The 22858-nt window shown below is 41.9% G+C and overlaps 1 protein-coding gene across 1 annotated transcript; it reads right to left on the reverse strand.

Moving 5' to 3' along the window:
- Positions 1-4464: 4464 nt before the first annotated feature.
- Positions 4465-21933, reverse strand: LOC121014571 (lysozyme-like protein 1). Its single transcript, XM_040450948.1, has 5 exons — positions 21817-21933; positions 19475-19637; positions 18825-18983; positions 5513-5591; positions 4465-4707 (listed from the first exon to the last, which is right to left on the reverse strand). Exons 2-5 carry the CDS (start codon positions 19611-19613, stop codon positions 4638-4640), a joined length of 447 nt encoding a protein of 148 aa, XP_040306882.1. The 5' UTR covers positions 19614-19637; positions 21817-21933; the 3' UTR covers positions 4465-4637.
- Between the last annotated feature and the right edge of the window lie 925 nt (positions 21934-22858).

The following is a 22858-nucleotide window of genomic DNA, read 5'->3' on the forward strand; positions in this document are numbered from 1 at the left end:
AAAAAAAAAAAAAAAAAAAAAAAAAAAAAAAAAAAAAAAAAAAAAATCACCTGTTAAATAATAAACATACCGAACAAAGAAAAATGTAGACGTAGAATAATAGTAACCAATTCTTTTTAAAAGCCTGATTGGTGCCATGTGCTTCTGATGCTGTTGCTAATTGCTAATCCTCGCCTCAGCTGTGTGTGGCAAATATGTTCTTCCCATTTTATAGGAAGTGAAACAGCATAGTAATCACACGCTTTGGGTTTGTCAAGACAGTGTGGACTTTCATTTTTTTTTTTTTTTTCTCTCAACGTTGGACCAAGTGGCAGATGATGGGTCCTGATTGGAAAGCGTGGCTCAATCTCCCGTTTCTAGCCTCAAGTGAGGTTCTCCCCAGGCAGCCAAGAAGTCCATGGAGAGATAGGTCCCATGAAAATCGTGTACACGGGGGCTCCTGGATGGCTCAGCTAGCTGAGCGTTTGACTCCTGATTTCTGCTCGGGTCATGATCCCACGGTTCAAGGGATCGAGCCCCGCGTTGGGCTCTGCATTAGCAGTGCAGAGCCTGCTTGGGATTCTTTCTCTCTCCCTCTGTCTCTCTGCCCCTCCCTCCCTCCCTCCCTCCCTCCTTCCCTCTCTCTCTCTCTCAAAATAAATAAATAAATAAATAAACATAAAAAAAAAATCACGTACTGTGGGCTTTTGGTGAAGTCTGGAAGGAGCATAGGCAGTGAGAAAAGAAAGAGCCCTTTCCAGAACCTCAGGTCTAGAGTCCCAGGCCTGCACATGTTGCTGGTTAAGCCAACTACACAACAAGAGAGGAAAGAGTACAGAAGCAGCAACTGAGTGCTGTTGCTCATAGGCGCTGTATTTTAGAAAACATTAATTGGGGGGAAATCGTGTGGTACGTGGAGTGAAAAGATCGGGTTACAAAATTAAAACTGCTTCCAACTCTGTAAAAAATAGAAAGAAAAAAAAAAAAACGGGGAAGAAAAGCCAAAAGTATTCATAGTAGTTATCGTTGACTGGTGAGGATATTTTGATCGTTTTGAAAAATGTTTTCTGTATGTTCCACAATGAATATGTATTCTTGTTATGAGCGGAGCCCAGCTGATAACGCGACCAACACCAAGGCCAGGGAAACGCCCCTAGCTCCACTTGCCGTGTGGGGTTTGGCCTGAACACCAGTAAGGAGCCCCCAGTGGCAAATGTTGTTTGAATTGCAGGCTCACGTAAGAAAATATCATCTTTGTCTTTCTTCTCCCTTCCCCTGTTCTGTGAGACTGTGTATTAGCTTCTGACCTTCTGTTTCCCCACTTCGTGCTGTTCCAGAAGGATCAGATTAAACAGATGTGCTTGCTGTGTCTGTGATGGAGGACGGTTTCTGAGCGTCCCTCTCCCATTCTGCACTGTGAACCAACTGGATAAGAGGGAAGGAAAAGGAGGCACAGACAGAGTCACCTGTCTGAATCACAGTGCTGTGTAGCTGCCTGAGGTCCCTAAGGGGGCCCTGTGGTGATCCAGAGGATTCTGCTACGGTCAGGTTTCCTCCTGGATCCTAAGCTCCCCCAGGGAAGAGGCTCCCGTGCAAACCAGCAGAGAAAATTGCCATCCCCTGCCCATTGCGTCTAAGAAACTTCCAGCAGCTTGATGCTCCGTGGAGTGGCTGCCCTGGATGATGGTCATGACCGGAGTGCTTCCTTGGCCATGTTTACTCTTCCGTCTAGTGGCACCGCAGAGAAAATGTAGAGCCTGACTCTGGGGGAGTGGGCTTGGAGTTGGCCATTTAAAAGAAATGGCCACTGGAAGAAATAATTTTCATGTTTTAGATTTCAAATCGTAAATTTTTTGTTGGAAAAAGCAATACGTGTTTCTTGTCTCAAGTTTTAGAGGTCTAGACCGCTTGCCATCGATTTTGGGAGGACACAGGAAATCTTTCTTGGTCTCCTAATGAAGCCTTTATTTCTTTAAATTGACTTAGATTAAATTTTGGGTGTGAGCATTTCCTAGTCTTTTCTTCTAGATCTTTCTGGGGCTGGCTAATGTTTGTGCTATATTGGGGTACACAAGGAGGTGGGCGATGAACACAGGTGAGGGGCTCAGGCACTCCCTATCCCTGAAGAAAGTAGGCTACTATTCTTTCACTGGGTTCAGAAGGTTCCTATAGAGCAGGAGAGTTGCCCTGGATTTCCCACTGTGGCACTGTGGGTCTCAGGGGGACAGTCACCCTTTCTATATAATTCAGTGTCTTCACTGTAAAGTGAAGATTATGTTACACTGTGCCCCAAGGTAGTGTGAGGTGCATTTGAAATATTAGCTGTGAACCTGATTTGAAAATAAAAATATTCCAAATAACAAGGTCTTGTTTCTATTCCTTCTATGACCCTGCACGTGTTCAGTGGGAAGGACCATAGAGAAAAGACTGTTAAGAGACGGAAGGACTAGAGAGGCTTCCTGTAGGCTGGTTGGGCTTGAAGAGGCTGTAGGGAAGTGGTACAATCTTCTGGTTTGGGGGAAAACCGAGAGCCAAGACATCCAAGGGGAAATGGTCTGTGGGTTCAGGAGTCATCAAGAAAAAAATGGCGAACTGGGCAGAAAGTGTTGAGGAATGACAGAGAATGAGGTGAGATACATAGGGACAGATGTTGGGGGAGGAGGGATCCCAAGAATCAGGTAGAGCTGGGTCCCCCCCACCAAAAAAAAGAACGTATCTACCTCAGCAGTTGTCCAAACCCTGATATCCAACTGTCCGCTCAGTGTGTCTGGTAAGCTACTGATAAGCTGGTCGTGAAGAGAAACTGAAAATCTATTTCCAAATATCTTGGAAACTGCACAAGGGGATATAAATTTCTGTTGTTGTTTCAATATGCCTTTGTTAAATAACAATAACTCAGGAATGGGAGCAATATTTTCTTTTTGAATTTCTGAGAGTATTAATTATGGGAAATTATCAAGGACAATGCATTTTTTTATCCTAAAATTTTATGAAAATATTGAATAAATAAAACATTTAGGGAAAGAAATAGTAGGATTACATGCTTATAAATTTTATGAGTTTTGTGAAAAGATGGATCAAATTGTAGGGCCAGCCAACCTCTCTCCACTTGGAATTTCAATGCACTCCTTTTTTGCAGTTGAGTGGTTTTTTTTGTTTGTTTGTGTAATCTTTCCCCTCGTGTTTGCATAGCTAACACCAGTCCCATGCCAGCTTAGGTCATGAACACAGTATTACTGGTGTAATTAAGGTGGTTTGGCTAAGAATTGGGGCAGCAAAGCAAACGGATAACAGGACAATAGTAAAGAACGATGCATATTTATGAGCTTCTAGAAGCACAAATTGTTGACTTCGTGCAGCTAAACGGATTCAACATTTTTTACATTTTCATCAGCCATCTTTCAGAATTCTTTTTCAATTCTTACGCGGGATCCAAAAGCTTTCTCCCCCCTGGTTTGTAATGCCTGTTAAATTGTCACTGAATTATGTTTGTTTAGCACATATGAGGCATTTATATTCTTTGGCAAGTAGCAGTTTGGATTTTTTAAAGCCTATGCCTGCAAGTGAAGCCAGTGGCTGTGAAATGGGCCAATGGTAAAGCCCAGGCAGTTGGCAACTAGAGAGTGTTTATGGGTCAGTTAGGTGCTATCACAAAACTCATCAGTCTGACCAGTGAGAGCTTTCTTGTAAGTGGGAAACTTATTTACAAATAACGATAGGCATAACCATTTCTTCAACAACCCTTAACTGAGTGCATTCTTGAGGTCAGATTGCATTCAACTCGAGCTTTCCATGTAAAGTTACAATAACACAGCCCCAACCACCTCTGCCCCGGCAGGACAGAGAACAGACAAGAAAAAACTCGGCAGACCAAAGCTTGCCTGCCATGTGGGCCATCCTTGCCTGGAGCAGAAGGCTTTCTGGGAATAGCTCTTGAGGGTCTGAGCTCCTCAGCTCTGGGTTACATGTAATGAAGCATCCTTCAGATCACCACCAGTTCCTTGACCAAAGTACTAAAATCTAAAGGTCTAAGGCTGGAAGCAATTTTACCATGAGATGTTAGTGTAGTTTTGAATTCGATAGATTTCATTTGAATAGGTGTTGGAACAACATGGGGAACTCTCCTAACGTTGGAGATGAGAGCTGCACTTCACCACTTTATTTCCATTGGAGTGTCCATCAGGATTGCCTAGAGGGCAGAGAACATTCTCTCTGGCAGTGGTAAGCTGAGGAAGGACTGTGTGCTGACCAGAAGAGTGACCTAGTGTTTCAGGACAGAAGTCAGCAAACTATGGTCATTCATCTAGTGTTCTCCGTGACCTGGGAGTATTCTTTGTAAATGAGAAGCTGTTTCAGGGCCACAGGAACCAGTAATCCTTATAATGATGGCAGAATTTCGTTCCTCCTGGAGCCAGAACATTTTGCAGGTGACTTTCCAAATCTTAACCAGGGTGCTTTTATGACATCACTGAGATGGAGTCTGGGTGAGGTAAAGATACTTAAGTGGAAATATTTATTTCCTTAAAATGATAACTTAGTTTTCCCTCTCCAACTTTGAGAAGGAACATCAAGAGGAAGGGGGACAAGGTGATACCAGCATTTTGACATATTACAAATCCCAGGGACTTGTTGCAGAGCGTCCTGGGTCCGGTTCCGGTTCAGGAGACCTCACATCCCTTTTTCCATTCAGACAGGTCCTTGCCCTCGCAGTGTTTCTTCCAGCCTTGCCTGAGGAGGACAGGGAAGCAGGAAGAACAGAAAGAAGCGTGGCAGTCCAAATATTCTTAGGTCCAAAACCATAGGTAATTAACCAAAACAACCAGCAGCACCCAGGATTTTGTTTTATTCATTTCTGAGATCCAAGGACTCTGTCCCTGTGCCTAGTTAAGACTTCTCTCTCCTTGATTTTCTCCTAGTCCTTATTAGCCTCAGCAACAGGTAAACAACTTGCATAAGGATGGGTCATTTAGTTAAACACCTCCGCCTCTGAAAATTCAGGTTCCCCAGGTGGGTGACCTGGTTGGCAATGTTCGTAAGACACCCAGCCTCAGAAATTGACAGTGAGCACCAGAAACCATGTCTCTGCACAATCCTAGGGCTGTTTCCAGCTAATGTAGGGTATGGCTGACGTGGTTATCCTTCTCTCGCTGCTTCCTGTTCTCTCTCCCCACAAAATGTTGCTCTAGCTCTCCAAAACTGCATCCAAAAGTTGAACAAACTCAAGCTTTTTCCCCCTGGTGTGTTGCCTTCACCAGCAATTCACATTCGAAAATACCTATCGTTCCACTGTTTGGGCCATCTTAATGTGAAAGACAATCACACATCGCCATGACTCATAACGTCTCTCCTCCCCTTTCACGGTGTTCATGGTACACCCACACACTCATGGGGGGAGGGTATACACAAGGTCCCATTAAAATCATTGGACCATTCTGCAAAGGGGAGTTTGTCAGTGCCCGCTGCAGCCATGATGAATGGACACACGGTCGGTTTTTTGCCCTGGTCGGTCCAAGTCTCCCAAGGAGACTCTTACCAATAGTTCATCCCTTCTGTCTCTTTAGCAATTTTCTTGGCACAGATAATCGCATCTGTGAGGTCGTCAGTGAGCAAGGCTGTAAAAGAGAGAAGTACAGTATTAGCTGAGACTGTTATTTGAGGGGAGCCCCCAGTCACTATTTTTTGGAACGGGAGGGTAGGAAGAACTCGGAGATGCATTCTTATTTTTGTTGAGCTTCTTCACAAGCCAAAGAATTTGTTTTTTTTTTTTTTAATTTCTAGAGTAGAATATCTTGACTTTTTGAAGTTTTAGTCCTGAAGGGTTTTTGGAAATGTGTTTAGAGAAGACACGGTAGGTGGCGCCTGGGACTTTGAGCATCTGACTTTTGATTTCAGCTCAGGTCACGATCCCAGGGTCATGGGAATCAGCCCCACATCGGGCATCGAGCTCCACGCTCAGATGCTTAAGACTCTCTCTCTCTCTCTCTCTCTCTGTCCCTCCCTTTCCCTCATGCACATGCTCTCTCTCTAAAATAATTTTTTTTTAAATTTTTTTTAATGTTTATTTATTTTTGAGACAGAGAGAGACAGAGCATGACCGGGGGAGGGTCAGAGAGAGGGAGACACAGAATCTGAAACAGGCTCCAGGCTCTGAGCTGTCAGCACAGAGCCCGACGCGGGGCTCGAACTCATGGACTGCGAGATCATGACCTGAGCCAAAGTTGGCCGCCTAACCGACTGAGCCACCCAGGTGCCCCTAAAATAATTTAAAAAAAAAAAAAAAAGACACAGTAGGAGAATGTTTTCTGTGTCCTGAAGAAACACACAAGTAAGAGGCACAGTAAGTACAAGGTTTTCTCTACTTGGGTTACTTTGACACATGCGATCTCCTTATAGGTAAATATGAACCTTGTCCATTTAACTTTGCAGTTTGTGCATTAAAAGCAAGTTCTACCCAAGGTGTTTATCATAGGCAAATTTTTTATGTCAAATACATTGGTCTTTATTATTTTTTCTATGGCTTTCAGACATAAGGAATCGTTTGATTGCAAATGAAATCATTGGTATCTGCATTCTCTCCTGCTTGTCCAGAAGTGGGCTCAAAATCCTCAATGCAAACATGACAGAAAAAGGCAAAAAGTATAAAGTCTAGCAGCACTTCTGTTGCATGGCGGGTTCTTCCGAAGCAAATGCAAAGACCGGTTTGGGATGCCAACACGTATCAGAGATCCACATCTGTGGAAGGAAGAGGGCAGAAGCCGGACTGGGCCGATGGAGATATTCAGTTGTGATGCAGGCTCACCGAAGTTGGCCAAGTTGTGCCCAAATAGCTAAGTCTTTTTTTTTTAAACGTTTATTTACTTATTTTGAGAGACAGCGAGTGTACATGTGCATGCATGCACGGGGAAGGGCAGAGAGAGGAGAGAGAGGATCCCAAGAGCGCTCCTCGCTCTTAGCGTTCCTTACTGAACCCAGGGGTCCATCCCGTGAACCATGAGATCACGACCTGAGCCAACTGAGCCACCCAGGTGCCCCCAAATGGCTATGTCCTTAGGCCTCTGCATCACTCAGTCCCTGGGTGTGGACTGCTGCAGAGGGGCACAGTGTGAGATTAGACAGTCCTCTGCGGTTAAGACAGACCCTAAAAGAGGTACCGGGTAGACGTCTACAAATGCGCAGATGTCGCAGAAGCCAGACGTCTTCCCTTCAAGGGGAATCTGGGCCGTCCATCTCCCTGCCCATCACAACCACTGATCCAAGACATAAAAGCCGGAGCCATTTGATGGCGTTTTTATTTATCAATTAAGCAAAGATCTTGAAAGAATGGGATAATACTCCGTGTTGACGAGGGTGCGATGAAATAGGCACTCTTCCGTACTTCCTGGTGAGAATATAACGGGTTCAGCTTTTCAGGAAAGCAATTGAACAGCATGTGTCAAGAGCCTTAAAGTGGTTCTTATCCTTTCAGCTAGCAATTTCTCTTTCTGGGCCTATCTTAAGGAATTCATTACGACCCCGAGACAAAGATTTATTTACAGAGTAGTCTATTGCAGCTTAGTGTGTAAGAGGAAATTGATTTTCAAGTGTAAGAGATCTAATTGCCTCATAATTAGGGATGTTCACATTAATAATAATACCTCCACAGAATGGGATAAGGTGCCATTTAAAATCACGGGTTGACGTGGTTTCATAATAGTGGGAAATGCTCCCAATACGAAGTTCTCAGGATTGTAAAAAGATCCACCTACAGCTATACCATCCAATTTGGTAGACATTAGCTATATGGGGCTATTTAAATCTAAATGAATTTATACAATCAGAACTTCAGTTCGTCAGGTGCTCTCGCTATTTCAGATGTTTTATAACGTCTTTGTTGTGGCTAGTTGTTCTCATATTGGATAGCCCAGAAAACATTTCCGTTGTCACAGAAAGTACGATTGGACAGCACAGGTTTAGAGAGAAAATAAAAAGATAGTCATAGCCACCAGGATTTGAAGGTTTAGCTCCAAATTGTGGCATCACCAATGCTTTAAATCTTCCCCGCATGTGTCTAATTTTTTTATGGTGGAAATGCATTATTTTTATTTTCAGAAAAATGTAACAAAAAAGAATCATATTGCGATCAAATGGATCGCTAAAACACAAAATTATTTTGTAAACTCAGTTGAAAATGGTGTTTTTCGGGGCGCCTGGGTGGCTCAGTCGGTTGAGCGTCTGACTTCAGCCAGGTCACGATCTTGCGGTCCGTGAGTTCAAGCCCCGCGTCAGGCTCTGGGCTGATGGCTCAGAGCTTGGAGCCTGTTTCCGATTCTGTGTCTCCCTCTCTCTCTGCCCCTCCCCCGTTCATGCTCTGTCTCTCTCTGTCCCAAAAATAAATAAACATTGAAAAAAAAAAAAAAGAAAAAAAGAAAATGGTGTTTTTCTTGAGTATGCCAACTTAGTTGCTAATTAAGTTGCTTTCTCAGATAAGCTAAACCAGAAGATACGGGTAGTGATAGATTGCTTTTAAGCAAATTCATCCAAATGTGGTGGTTTTTAAATTTAAAACAAAATTCTGCTAAACAAGAGAAAATTAATGAAAAATATGAGCTATAAGTGATGGCCAATTGGGACAATATATTCAAATTCATCCTTTGATACACAGTGAAAAATAAAGCTTTGTTAGCTTATATGCACCTTGTTTCTAGAGAGATGAATAGTTAGAATAGCAATTACTGTTACTAACACCTGCCTTTATAGAAAAAATACTCTGGTCAGGCTCATGTTAAGTCCCTTCACGTATTATCTCTGTTAGGACTTGGAACAACCATGTGGATGAGTACCATTATTAGCCCATTAAACTGAGGTCTACACCCAGTAAATGAGTCTGCATTCAAACCTAGGGCTTAAATTCTCTTGTCTCCACTGCTTCCTTCCAACATGGCCACTTAAGCAAAGATTTCTGCTTATAAGACTATATGCTAATGAAGTGGATAATAAAAATATAAATACTTTATTAATTTTTCAAGTAATTATTTATTAGGAGATTATCCAAACTTAAATTCTTGGTATCTGATACACATTCCAATTACATAGAAACACTGTATTTTGTGTGCGTAATTATTTTTTAATGTTTATTTATTGAAAGAGAGAGAAAGAGAGCACGTGTGTATGTGTGTATGCATGCATGAGTTGGGGAAGAGCAGAGAGAGAGAGAGAATCCCAGGCAGGGTCCATGCTATCAGCACAGAGACCAACTCAGAACTCTATCCCATGAACCTAGAGATCATGACCTGAGCCGAAATCAAGAGTCGGATGCTTAAATGACTGAGCCACCCAGGTGCCCCTGTGTGTATAAATTCTTGATAAGTGCTGAGATATTGTGGGGTTTGTATTAGGAAGTGGTTGGAGGCTGTTTCCTAAGAGAAGTGGGCTCAGTGGGGCCTCAAGGGGTGGGAAGGACATAAATTATACATAGTGGGCAAGAGATAGAGAGTATTCTATTATGCCAGGACTGGAACACGCGGGAAGACAGGACTGGAACACAAAGTGGAAGGCTTGTGTTTGGGGTAAGGCAGTTTGCTTGGCTGGAGATGTTGTGCGGCCATTGGCAGCCATTGGTAGCTCCAGTCACTGGCTGGAGATTCGCTGCTGCAGAACCATGTGGTGGAGACCTTGTAAAGTTTGTCAGTCTCCCATTTTGCGATAGCTTTATGTTGCCTAAGTGAGATGTTTTCAAAGTGCTAGTTGGACGTGACTTTGAATTTGCTCAGGAAAATTTGTTGAGGAAGACGGGGGCTGGGAAACACGAACTTGATGTGCTGAGATGCGAAGACACAAGGAAACCACCACAGAGGGGCAGCAGAGGGGCAGAAATGAGTCAAGAGAGCAAGTGTTTACAAGGATCCATGCCAAGAATTGCTTCTGCTCAATTTACTTTAAATAGACAAGTCTGTCCAGTCAAAGGGTTCTGTTGAACAGCAAAGCATTATTCAGCTGAATAGTTTATTCTCCCACATCCAACAACAGAAAATGGCAACAATCTACAAAAAAGAATAACTTATTTTCAGGTAAGTTGGTTCTGCTATAAAGTCTGTCTGTCTCTCGCCAGCATCCTTCTGCCTTCCAACTAAAATATCACTGCCATGCCTACAATTTAAATCTCCTTCCCCTCTCTGAAGTGACAAAGGCCAACTCAGATACCAGGCTGATGAGAAATAGAGATTTTTTTTTTTTAATTTTTTTTTCAACGTTTATTTATTTTTGGGACAGAGAGAGACAGAGCATGAACGGGGGAGGGGCAGAGAGAGAGGGAGACACAGAATCGGAAACAGGCTCCAGGCTCTGAGCCATCAGCCCAGAGCCCGACGCGGGGCTCGAACTCCCGGAGCGCGAGATCGTGACCTGGCTGAAGTCGGACGCTTAACCGACTGCGCCACCCAGGCGCCCCGAGAAATAGAGATTAATATAGGTGGACGAGACTAGATACGAGAGACAAAAATCACCTTCCCCCCCCCCCCTAAACATCTCTCATTTTAAAGAGGTCTGTGCTATTAGAGGAAAATAAAGATTGATATTTTATTATCATGTGTGTGCATACACATATATATGTTTATACTTATACATACGTATATATACAAATATTCTGTCTAAATAGTTTGGGGAAGGTAGGCAGGAATTCTGGAAACACAATTTGGTATGGGTGTGAGGAGATGGTATAGCTTTGGAAAGATGGGCAGGAGGTACATATGAACCATACATTTATGAAATGTAATGTTTCTTGTAAAGATACCCCAATGCTAACTTGTTTCCCAGTTCCCATGACAAATGTCCCTACTTCTGTAATACGCAGGACAGAATAACATCGTCCATAATTAAAGCTTCTCTGGCCTGAGGCTGAGGGAAGCCAGTTACTAAGGGGTGATTAGGATATAAAACCAACATCCTGTTTTCTATTTTAAAGCTGTCTCTGAAAATCCCATGCTCTTTATGATGAGAAAGCAGATAGGAGAGTTCCTTCACCTCTCACCATGAGCAGTCCAACATTTTCATTTCCTAGAATTCAAGATTGCCTTGCAGATATATGTTTGCCCCAGACTTCCTTATTTCAAACTAAATTGAACAATATTAAATTAGTCAACTGCAAGTAAAGTGAAGCCAGGTCGTGACGGAGTCACAGATTTTCTCTCCCACTGTAAACAGCTAGAAAACTAGACAAATACATGAAAACGTTATTTTCAGACATTAGACGGCAAGCAATGCAGGATCGTGACCCTTGAAAGATAGAAACCAAATGAGGAGAGTCTTATGATTGCCGTGAGTTTCTGCCCAGAGGCACACTGTTCAAGCAAGAAAGGTAAAACCCAGGCAGGAGATGGCAGTTTAAGTGGAGGAGACAGAGATAAGAGGCCAAGGCAAGTGGAAGTTGTGGAGAAGAGAATCTGAGAGGAAGGGCACACCCAGAAGGAGAACACCAGAAATCTGCGTAGGGATTCCACTGAGTTTTTGACCGAAAGCTTAACTGGGTTCGCAAGGGGTAAAACTCCCTGAAGCTACTTAGGAAACGATTACCCGGGACCTGTACAATTACAGAGCTCACACAGGGCTGGGAGACATTTGTTTTCTGAGTAGTCCGAGGGAAGAGAGCTTGGTGAACCCCTGGACATTCAAAAGACACTAGAAAAGCTATGCCTTGGTAGTTGGGTGAAATTAGCCCTACCATAAATACTACTAGCAAACTTCCCTACCACAATTTAAAAGCAAGTATTAACAGGGTCAAGCCGATCGGAATTAATGACTTGCCAAGATGAAATGCAACCGTCCTTAAAGGACCTTGACAACATAATTGAGACACTTACAAATGTAATACATACTATGTTTAGTATCCAACAAAATGTTATTAGATGTGCAAAGGGGTATAAGAATGTGACCCATAACCAGGGGAAAGAGCAGTCAATGGTAAGACCCAGAAATGGCACAGCTTATTGAATTACCAGGCAAGGAATGTAAAATAATTTATAAACATGCTTATTGATATCAAGGACTTAAACAAAAACATGAATAAAATGAGGGAAATGAAATACATAAGGCGATCACCCAGCACTGAAAATACACAATATCGGAAATGAAAAATTCAATTAATGAATTTAATAGATTAGGCACTTCAGAAACAAGACCAGAGAATGTGAAGATATAGCAATGGAAACTATTGAAAATAAAACACAGGAAGGGGAAAAGACTGAAAAAAAAAGGAAGAGCGTCAGTGACCTATGGGACAATATCAAGTGATCTAACGCATGTATCTTTAGAATTTTCAAAGGAGACAAGATGAAAATTATAAACCCAGGGATCCAAAATGTTAATGAATATCAAGTAAGATAAACATAAGAAAACAGACTTCGTGATCACATTGCTGAAAATTGGACATTATAAAGAAACCTTAAATGCAGGTAGAGACAAAAAAGAGACATTACACCCTGGGGATGCAACTCAGAAGATCACCAGTTTCTCAAAAAAACAAAATGAGCCAGAAGACGAAAGGGACACATTTAGAGAAAAACAGCCTCCAGCTTAGAATTTTATAGAGAGAGCAAATAGCCCTCAAAGAAAAAAAAAAGAAATATAGACATTTTCAGGCAGATAAAAGCTGAGAAAATGCTTTTTAGTAGACCTCCGCTCCAAAAAAAATACTGAAGGATATTCTTTAGGCTGGAGGAAAATGATATCGCTTAACTGCCTACCCAAGTGAATTCCACTAAAGGAGTGAGGAGAGTTGGAGATGGTAAATGTGTGGCAAATATAAAGAGACCCTTTTCCTCAGTTAAAAAATTTACTTAAAAGATAATTGCTTCAGGCAAAAACGCATGAGGTGTATATAACACGTTGACGTAAGGTGCAGGGCAACACAGCATAAAGGATGGGATGGGGAAATAGTATATAGTTATAAGACTCGTGTATTATACATGAGTATAATGTTATTTGAAGGTAGAATGTGAGAAGATGATGCATGTTGAAAACCCTAGAGTAACTGCTGTAAATAAAACAGAAGTGCAACTAACAAGCCAATGGAGGAAAGAGAGTACTGAAAAATATCCAATAACCCAAAAGAAGGCAGAAAAAAACGAACCCGAACTAGATGGCACTAAGAGAAAACAAACAAAAAAACCCAAGACAGTGGATTTTAAAGTAACCGTGTAAGTAATGACATTGGATATAAATGATCTAACGTCCAGCAAACTGGCCCACAGGCCTATGCTCTGTTTTTGTAAATAAAGTTTTATGGGAACACAGCCACGCTTACTCATTCGCATCTTCTCTATGACTGCTTTTGCGTTACACGGAGAGTCGAAAGTTCCAACCGAGACTGTACACAACACTAAAAAATTTACTATCTGGCCCTTTAAAAAAACAATTTGCTGGCACTATCGACAATAGCCCAAGTATGGAAAGAGCCCAGATGTCCATCGACTGACGAATGGATAAAGAAGATGTGGAAAAGAAGGGAATATTACTCGGTGATCAAAAAGAATGAAATCCTGCCATTTGCGACAGTGTGGATGGAACCAGGGTGTGTTATGCCAAGTGAAATAAGTCAGTCAGAGAAAGACAAATATCATATGATTTCACTCACGGGTGGAATTCAAGAAACGAAACAGATGAACGTAGGGGAAAGGAAGTAAAAATAAGATATAAACAAAGAGGGAGACAAACCATAAGAGACTCTTAAATACAGAGAACAAACCGAGGGTTGCTGGTGGGGTGTTGGGTGAGGGGATGGGCTAAATGGGCAATGGGCATTAAGGAGGGCACTTGTTGGGATGAGCACTGGGTGTTATATGTAAGTGATGAATCACTAAATTCTGTTCCTGAAATCATTATTATACTACATGTTAACTTGGATTTAAATTTTTAGAATGTTAAATGTTTAAAATGTTAAAAAAATAAACCACAATGAAATATAAGAAAGAAAGAAAGAAAGAAAGAAAGAAAGAAAGAAAGAAAGAAAGAAAAGAAAGAAAGGAGTTTGCTGAACTCTGGTCTAAAAATTCTTTTTTTGTTGTTGTTAAAATTTTTTAAATATTTTATTCATTTTTCACAGAAAGAGAGAATTGGGGGGGGGGGAAGGGCAGAGAGAGAGAGACACACAGAATCTGAAGCAGGCTCCAGGCTCTGAGCTGACAGCCCAGAACCCGATGTGGGGCTTGAACTCACAAACTGTGAGATCATGACCTGAGCCGAAGTCGGACACTTAACCAAATGAAACACCCAGGCGCCCCCCTGGTCTAAAAATTCTTAACAAAAAGCAGAAACTGTTGGACCGGATATAAAAGCAACACCTAACTATGTGCAGTCTGTAAGAAATTCACAGTAAATATAAAGATGTAGATAAATGAAAAGTAAAAAAATGGTGGGAAGCCTCGGTGGCTCAGTTGGTTGAATGTCTTTCAGCTCAGGTCATGATCTCTCTGTTTGTGCGTTTGAGCCCCGCATCGGGCTCTGTGCTGACAGCTCAGAGCCTGGAGCCTGCTTCAGATTCTGTGTCTTCCTCTCTCTCTGCCCTCCCCCGCTTGTGCTCTGTCTCTCTCTCTCTCTTTCTCAAAATTAAATAAACATTAAAAAAATTTTTTTTAAGTAACAGAATGGAAAGAAATATATTGTGCAAAGAAAACTGAATCACTATAGTACTATCAGGTAAAGTAGATTTGGGGATAAGAAATATTATCAGAGTTAAGGAGGGGCATTGGCACTAATGATAAAAGGGTCAACTAATTAGGAAGATTTAACAGTCCTCAATATGTATGTATCTAATAACAGAGCTTCAAAAATGGGCAAATCTGAAAGAAGGAATATGTAAATTGTAATTTTATAGTTGGAGATTTCAATACATCTTTCTCATTACTTGATAGCATAAGTAAGAAAATAAGTATATAATATACTTATAATTATAAAATATACATCTAGTATAGATGCATAATATATATATATATATATATATATATATATATATATATATAGTATAGAATATCCACCTAGCAACTGTAGAATACACATAATTTTTTCAAATGCACATTTGCCCTAATTATATGCTGTATGGTGACCATAGATCTATGTCACAAATAAGGTTCAAATCATTTTAAAGGTCTGAAACCATATAGACTACTGCAATAGAATCATTTTAGAAATGAAGTGTAAAAATTCATCCTGGGATCATCCCTTATAATCATCTTGGGCCTTCCCTTTGGCTCTCTCCTTTATTGAAATGTCTTGTTTTGTGGATCCGTGTCTTCCTATTTCTTGGTTTACCTTGTCCTTTTGGTGGAACACCTTTTTCTGTGCACTAAGAGACTGATCTACATGGATGACATCAGTAGACACCCCCCCTTCAGAGTTGAACGGTGAACACCAGCAGGAGATTACAAGGGAAAAGGACAGTGAAGTTGGGATGTATACATTTCCTCAGGTTTTTTTTCTGTCCAGTCACCAAGAACAAACTGTCCATTGATGGAAGGTCACAGCTCCTACAAGGTAGCCTTCGCCATACGGACCCTGTACCTGGGTGTGGGTCACGGCTCTCTCTCCATTTCCCCTTGGGCCAGGAGTCAGTAATGGTTTGCTGTTTCGAATCCCCTTACTTCAACGTTTATTTATTTTTGGGACAGAGAGAGACAGAGCATGAACAGGGGAGGGGCAGAGAGAGAGGAAGACACAGAATCGGAAACAGGCTCCAGGCTCTGAGCCATCAGCCCAGAGCCCGACGCGGGGCTCGAACTCCCGGACCGCGAGATCGTGACCTGGCTGAAGTCGGACGCTTAACCGATTGCGCCACCCAGGCGCCCCTCGAATCCCTTACTTCAATACCTCTGGGGTTTCCCTGCAATCTGCACTTTTGTAAGCAGCTCCCTTTAAAAAATTCCTGAATTACTTAGTTTGAATTGGTTACGTTTTACCAAGTCGGGATTCTTTCTGTAGGAAAGACAACTTGTTTGTCTCAAAATCTGTTCATTCTATACTCATAATATATTGAGGATTCGGCTAGTGTGGAAATTTAGATTGGAAATAGCTTTTCTTTAAGATTTTAAAGACAGGACTCTATTTTCATCTAGCTTCCCAGCGTTGATATTGAGAAGTCTGATGCCACTCTGATGCTTGATCTTCTGTAGGGAACATGTTTCTTTCTCTCTTCGAAGACGATAGTGTATTCTAATACTCCCTGGTTTTCTGAAATTTCATGAGGCTGTGCCTTAATGTGAATCTATGTTAATTGACTGTACTCGTCCCGTGATGAGCCTTATAAATTGGAGATGCGTGCCTTTCTGTCCTGGAAATATTTTTGAAAGATGTCACTCTATCTACTGTTTCCCTTCTTATCCTGCTGAAACTTGTATTACTCAGATCCATTTATTTTTCTTATCCTTACTTCCCCTAGTTTCCATCTGTCTCTTTCTTCTTCGTTCTGCTTTTAGAGAGAGTTCCTTAATCTTATCTTCCAACTTATCTATGGAGGTTTTCATGTCTGCGATCATATTTTAAATTTCCAGGGGCTCTTGTTCTCTAAATGTTTCTTCTGTTTTTATAAAAGAAAGCATCCTTTTCTTGTTTCATTGATATGACTGACATGTTTATCTATATGAAAATATTAATGATAGTTTCCCTTTTCATTTGAAATTTTCACGTCTCTGTATCATCTCTGCTTTCAACAAGTTACTTTTATCTGATTTTGGTTTTTCTCCGTTTTGCTTTTGTTTCTTTTTACTTTGCCTCATTCTTTCACGTCAATGACGCTTCAATGATGTCTGGTGATCTTCGGTTATCTGCACTTATTTAAGAAAGAGAGACTAGGGGCGCCTGGGTGGCGCAGTCGGTTGAGCGTCCGACTTCAGCCGGGTCACAATCTCGCGGTCCGGGAGTTCGAGCCCCGCGTCGGGCTCTGGGCTGATGGCTCAGAGCCTGGAGCCTGTTTCCGATTCTGTGTCTCCCTCTCTCTCTGCCCCTCCCCCGTTCATGCTCTGTTTCTCTCTGTCCCAAAAATAAATAAAAAACGTTGAAAAAAAATTAAAAAAAAAAAGAAAGAAATTTTTAAAAACGTACATGTCTAGTTGCTGGGTTTAACTGGAAGACTCACTCCATTGACAAGCTCTTGGGGATGCTAATGAAATTGACTGTGGATGGGGAGGGGTTTAAAATTCACACCTGTAGGAAGGTGAAGATACTGAATGTTTTAGTCCAGAAGGTAAGAAATTAAAGACAAGAAATATCGACTAGTCATTTTCAAGCATTTAAATCAGTTTCTACGTACAAGGCTGAACAAATTCATTTTGAATAAATCCAGAAGAAAAACTAGAATTAATGGAAGAAAGCTTTAAGGAGGTAGATTTGGGCTCATCAAAAGAATGTTCTAAATTAAGAGTTGATCGACAATTGTGTGCTCTGCCTCAGGAGTTAGTGAGCATTCTGTTTTAATGTAGGTGTAGGGACAATTTACTAGAAAATTAACACATTGTTCAATCTTTCATACATTCAGACATATGTACTGATTACATAGTAGTGTCAAAAGGAAATTGAAAGTTTATTTTTTGCTTCTAAGGGGTTCGCCACAGAATATCTTATAACTCCGTGTCTTTACCCTTGTTTCTCATTCCTTCCATTCATTTATTTAACGAATATCTCTTGAACCCCGAAACTCTGGCCAGGTACCACTCTGGGCAATGAGGATACCTCAGTGAACAAAACAGATGAACCCCTGACCTCGCATTGTAGAGTGGAGATGATTGGTTGAGTATCTCTTGCATGTTATTCTCCATGACTCCCAGCCATGACCATCATGCAGAACTTTCTCTCCCCTCCACACTTGCGGTGGCACTTAAACGGTCTCTTCTTCAACCTATCTCACACCCTGTTTGCAGATTAATCCTTCTGGAGCAGTGTTCAAGTAACTGGCCTCTGTTGATTTCCGATTGCAGGCAGAGATCAGTACACATGTCTCAGCCTCGCCTCCAAGGCCCTTCACAGCCAGGTGGTAATCAACCTTTCCAACCCCATGTCCTGTTATTTGTCTTTATGTTCCCTTTGTTCTAGATAATACAAATGTTTCACTGCTCTCTGTGCATGCACTGAACCTCCCCACATGCACTTTTTAGCTTTCATTGTTCCCTGAACCTGAAATGATTCATCTCTGAATGTCCAAATCTTACTTACCTTATCTTCCAAGTCTTAGACCAAATATCATTGTGTCTACAAAACTTTCCATGACTTTATCCATAACGTCTTTGTCCTCTGCAGTCCACCATACTCAGCCAACACCTGGTTATAGTCATTTAATGTCATAAAGTATATGACATGTCCTAATACCAGGTTTCACGTCTGATGCTTTCTGCCAGCCTCAACTCGGTGCACATGTATATTTTTTAAACGATTGAAGTAGCACCCTCGGAGTGAATTCTAGCTTAATTTCCACTGTTTAAGAAATTTAAAGTGTATTTTGTGGTCTCATTCTGTACAAGTAAGCATAAATGCATACTTTGAGCAAATTGCTTATGGAAAGCAGTTGGCAAACAACTCTCTCCTTCCTGTTGAAGATATTTCATGTCCATATGCGTGGAAGGATAGTAAGGTCATCTGTCCACCCCTCTGTTGTTATGATGGCTTCATGAAAACCATCCTAGGAGGAGTAAGTCCTCGTTGGGCAAGCAGGCCACAGAACTCTGAGTGTCACCCAGGGGGGCCGTTCCATAATTTGTTGGCATGGTATAGACCTATTTGCACATCTGAACTCGAAATCTCCACTAAAACAGAAAATGGGTGGATGTTCCATGATCAGCTTTCCTGCCTTTATCCCCCAGGACGTTATTTTTGGAAAAGCAAAACCGTACCTGAGCAGGCGACGTGACAGTGGTTCTTCTCCTGTAGCTTAGCATGTCTGCACCACGTGAAGCTGTTTATCTGGAAAATGCCATAGTCAGTGCTTCCATCCTCCAGCTGGGTCTGCGCCGTTGTATTGTAGTGGCTCTCATAGTATGCCATGCAGATCCCTAGAGGAGGAAAAAGCCAGAAATGCCAGTAAATGTATGTTTTCCCCTCCAACCCTGCTCTTAGAGGAGAGTTCTTTATACATGTTATAATAATGCTGTGGTCCCAACCTAGCTTGGGGAAGGACACGGCAGGTAGTATACCCACGGAGCACACCCTAAGCCACATACCTTGTCGGTGACTACACCTGGACTAGATGGGAACTCAGGTCCTCCCCCTACTGCGCCAGCAAGGGTGGCGTTGTTTTCTCCTTCCCTGACTGATGGACTCCAAGGGTGAGGACAGGAGGGGCAGGGAGGAGGACAGGAGCCCCAGAGAGCAGCGGTTGAGAAGAACATGTGGACAGCCAGCAGGTGTCCCTGGTGGGGCAGACCGTGGAAGAGCTGGGGACAAGCCAAGGCTGGAGGTGTGGGGAGACTTTGATATCTCAGGCAGTGGGGGGGGGGGGGGGCAGATCAAAAGTAGAAAAAGAACAGGAAGGAAGAAATCTCACAGTTTCCAAGGCTAAAGCCCTGGTAATTGTCCAGGCCAGCCCTTGAAAATATTTTTGCCAGTTTACAGCGAGTGTAGACTTTGGACTCAGTGACGGTGACGAAGCAGCCAATCAGGGCCAAGATGCTGGCAGCCTTCATCCCCAGGTCTGTTGTAGGCAGAACCTGTCAAAGACAGGAGACCACGTCAAAAAATCTTGCTCTGTCCTGAGTCCTGAGATAAGTCTGTTGCCATTGAGATCTTCAAATCTGCCGCAGTTGTGGATGGTTCTGCCTAGAATTTTCCTGGTACTTTTATTTTTATTTTACTTTATTTTATTTTAATTATTAAATTGAAAAAAATTTTGAGTATAATTGACATACAGTGTTACGTTAGTTTCGGCTGTACAACATGGTAATTTGACAAGTTTATACATTACATTATGCTCATCACAAGTGTCACCATACAACGCTCTGGCAATATCATTGACTATATTCCCTATGCTGTGTCTTTTATTCCTGTGACTTATTCATCCCATAAGTGGAAGCCTGTGTCTCCCATCCCCTTCACCCATTTTGCCCAGCACCCCCCCCACACCCCCCAATTTCTGTTTCTTTCGATCTTTCAGAGCAGTATGGGGAAAAAACAAAGTACAGGAGTAAACAGTACAAGGAAGGAATGAGTACAGGCTCTTTCCTTAATACTTTCTTCATGGTCACTTTCAAGTAAATGCTATGTTTCTGGGATCAGACCAGCAAAGAAATGAGCGCTTCTTTGTTGAGGCTCAGTTAGAAACCACAGAGGGCATTCCATTTCCAGGAGTCCCATTTTAACTCTATCAATAGACCAAAATAGAATACAAAGAGTTAAGCACTCCTTATATATGTGGAAACATACACCCCAGTTTCAACCACAGGTGGCAGATACATGGGTCTGCAAGGACAACTTTTAAGATTTATTAATTGGGGCTTTATTGAAATAAGACTTATGGGTGCTTGGGTGGGTCGGTTAGTTAAGCACCCAACTCTTGATTTCAACTCAGGTCATGATCTCATAGTCATGAGAGTGAGCCCTACATTGGGGGGAGCCTGCTTGAGATTCTCAACATGAAGCCTGTTTGAGATTCTCCCCTCCTCTCCCTCTACCCCTCCCCCACTTGCATGCATCCTCTCTCTCTCTCTCTTTCTCTCTCTCTCAAAAAATAAAAACAATATAAAATAGATGAAATAAGAAGATTTAGCATCTTATCTTTCTTCCATTCTCTTAATACATTTCCAAATGTGGGAGCCTTGTTTCAAAAATATCAGTGTTATACTGCAAAGCCAATGTTGTTCTGAACCCCTCCATCACTGCTGCATAGGTTCCCTTAAAAGTCTTGGTATTGACTGTTGAGCAAGAGGGGACAGATGACCATGGATCACAAGAGGAAGGAAGTGTTGGTGGTGGGAGTAGAGAGGCCATAAACAGACCCCCACTGAATTATTTAAAGTGGGAGTAGGATCAAGAGTTCCATACCTTGTTGTCTACTGGTTTTCTAGAAGTGCTTCCTCTCTCAAAGCAATGTCTTCCCCAGATACAGCAGTCTTGCTGGGATGGGGGTGGAGTGAAATTTATGATACTGAATTTGATAGTCATACATATTTTCATCCAGCATAATTTTCTGCCATTGCCTAGAGATTTCTAAAGCTATTAATTTCCTCTCCTAGAGTTACATTCTCCAATTGAAAGGTGATGCTAAAAACAGGGCTGAGTAGTCAGAAAGACAAGAAGAGTCACTATGGGGGCTTTAAAGTAACTAAGCAATAAGGTCATCTGGTGTATACAGAATACATACTGGTGAATAGCAAGGCTCAGCAACCCAGGCCTGCTTTTGTAAATAAAGTTTCATCGGAACATAGCTATGCCCATTCGGTAATAGAATGTGTATGGCTGCTTTTCGCAGGGTTGAGTGGTTGTGTTAGAGACCGTATAGGTCACAAAGTCTAAGATACTGATCTGATCCCTTCCAGAAATGGTCCCTTATGTACAACAGTGAGCTCTGCGCTAGGCGCTGAGAGGCAGATACCTGAAATGAGGTTTATGATGCAGAGCTTACATATTAAGTTGGTTTCTATCGCCTGCGTGAAAGGGTCCCCTTAGAATCTTACTGGTCGCCAACAAAACAAAATGAAACAAGACCTCACAGAAGTGGTAGCCCCAAGCACACTGTTCTCTGCCCTTCAAGCCAGAGGTGGCTTTTACTGGTCCTTTGGGACAGGTGGTTTCACTGGAATAATTTAGGTCTCATCAAAAAGGCAGATTCCTGGTGCCCACCGCAGCGATCGTGCTCAGGTGATTCTGTGAAAGGAACATTATTCTACTTACTCAGTCGGTGACTGGCAGCTTACACGAGCTTCCTGCACCCTGTGGAGCCATTTCTGATTCTTACAAGGCAAAAGTGATCTGTCTTCAACCAAGAATCTTTCTTTAGAGCCTTAGCAAGAGAAGAGTTCCTAACTCTTGTTCCCAACTGCCTAGAGATTCTAGAATCCTACTTCTTGGGACTTGGGTGATCACTGCGTTCTAGGCCTTCCTTACTGTTCTTTTTCTGTTCTTCCTGCACAACAACCCTCCTCACTGCTCAACTCAGCCAGGGCTTCCCTTTCAAGTGCAAGCTCCTCTCTCAGGCAACAGTCTCCAAACGTTATCACAAATCCCATCAATAAAGACATTTGAGCCCGTACCCCCAGTAGGTATATATCAAATTGTAAACCACACTCATGCTCTTCTGTACTAATGTTCCATAAATTAGAAACATATACAGAACTAAAATTTGAAAAAGGATGAGATAGAGGTGAAATTAGCCCTTAAAAGTTGTATTAAAAGTCCAAAATATTTTGCTATAATTTGTTATTGTTAATAAAATATTTTTAGCGAGATCAGCAACACCCGACTGAAAAATGGACAAGTGATCTGAACAGACATTTCATCAGAGAAAACATGAAGATGGCAAATAAGCATATAAAAGATGGTTAACATCTTTTGCCATTAGAGAAATGTAAACTAAAACCAAAATGAAATACCGCTTCACGTCTCTTAGAATAACTAAAATCAATCAAACAGACAATCCGCAAAGACAATGAGGCTGTGGGTCAGTGGGAAGTCTCATTCTTCACTGGTGGAATGCAAAATTGTATAGTCGTCTTGGAGAACAGTTAGGCAGTTCTGACAAAGTTGAACATAGACTTTCCAATTACATCAACAATCACACTTCTGGTATTTATCCGAGTGAACTGGAAACTTCTGTTTGCGTGAAAACAAGTTAGCCTATATTTCTAGCAACTATTCATAATCATTGCAAATGGAGGCAACCAGATGTCCTTCAACAGAAGAATGTATGCAAAACTCGGCATATCCATTCAGTGGA

Source organism: Herpailurus yagouaroundi, unplaced genomic scaffold (genome assembly GCF_014898765.1).
Source record: "Herpailurus yagouaroundi ecotype Mexico unplaced genomic scaffold, PumYag 203, whole genome shotgun sequence".
Taxonomy (NCBI): domain Eukaryota; kingdom Metazoa; phylum Chordata; class Mammalia; order Carnivora; family Felidae; genus Herpailurus; species Herpailurus yagouaroundi.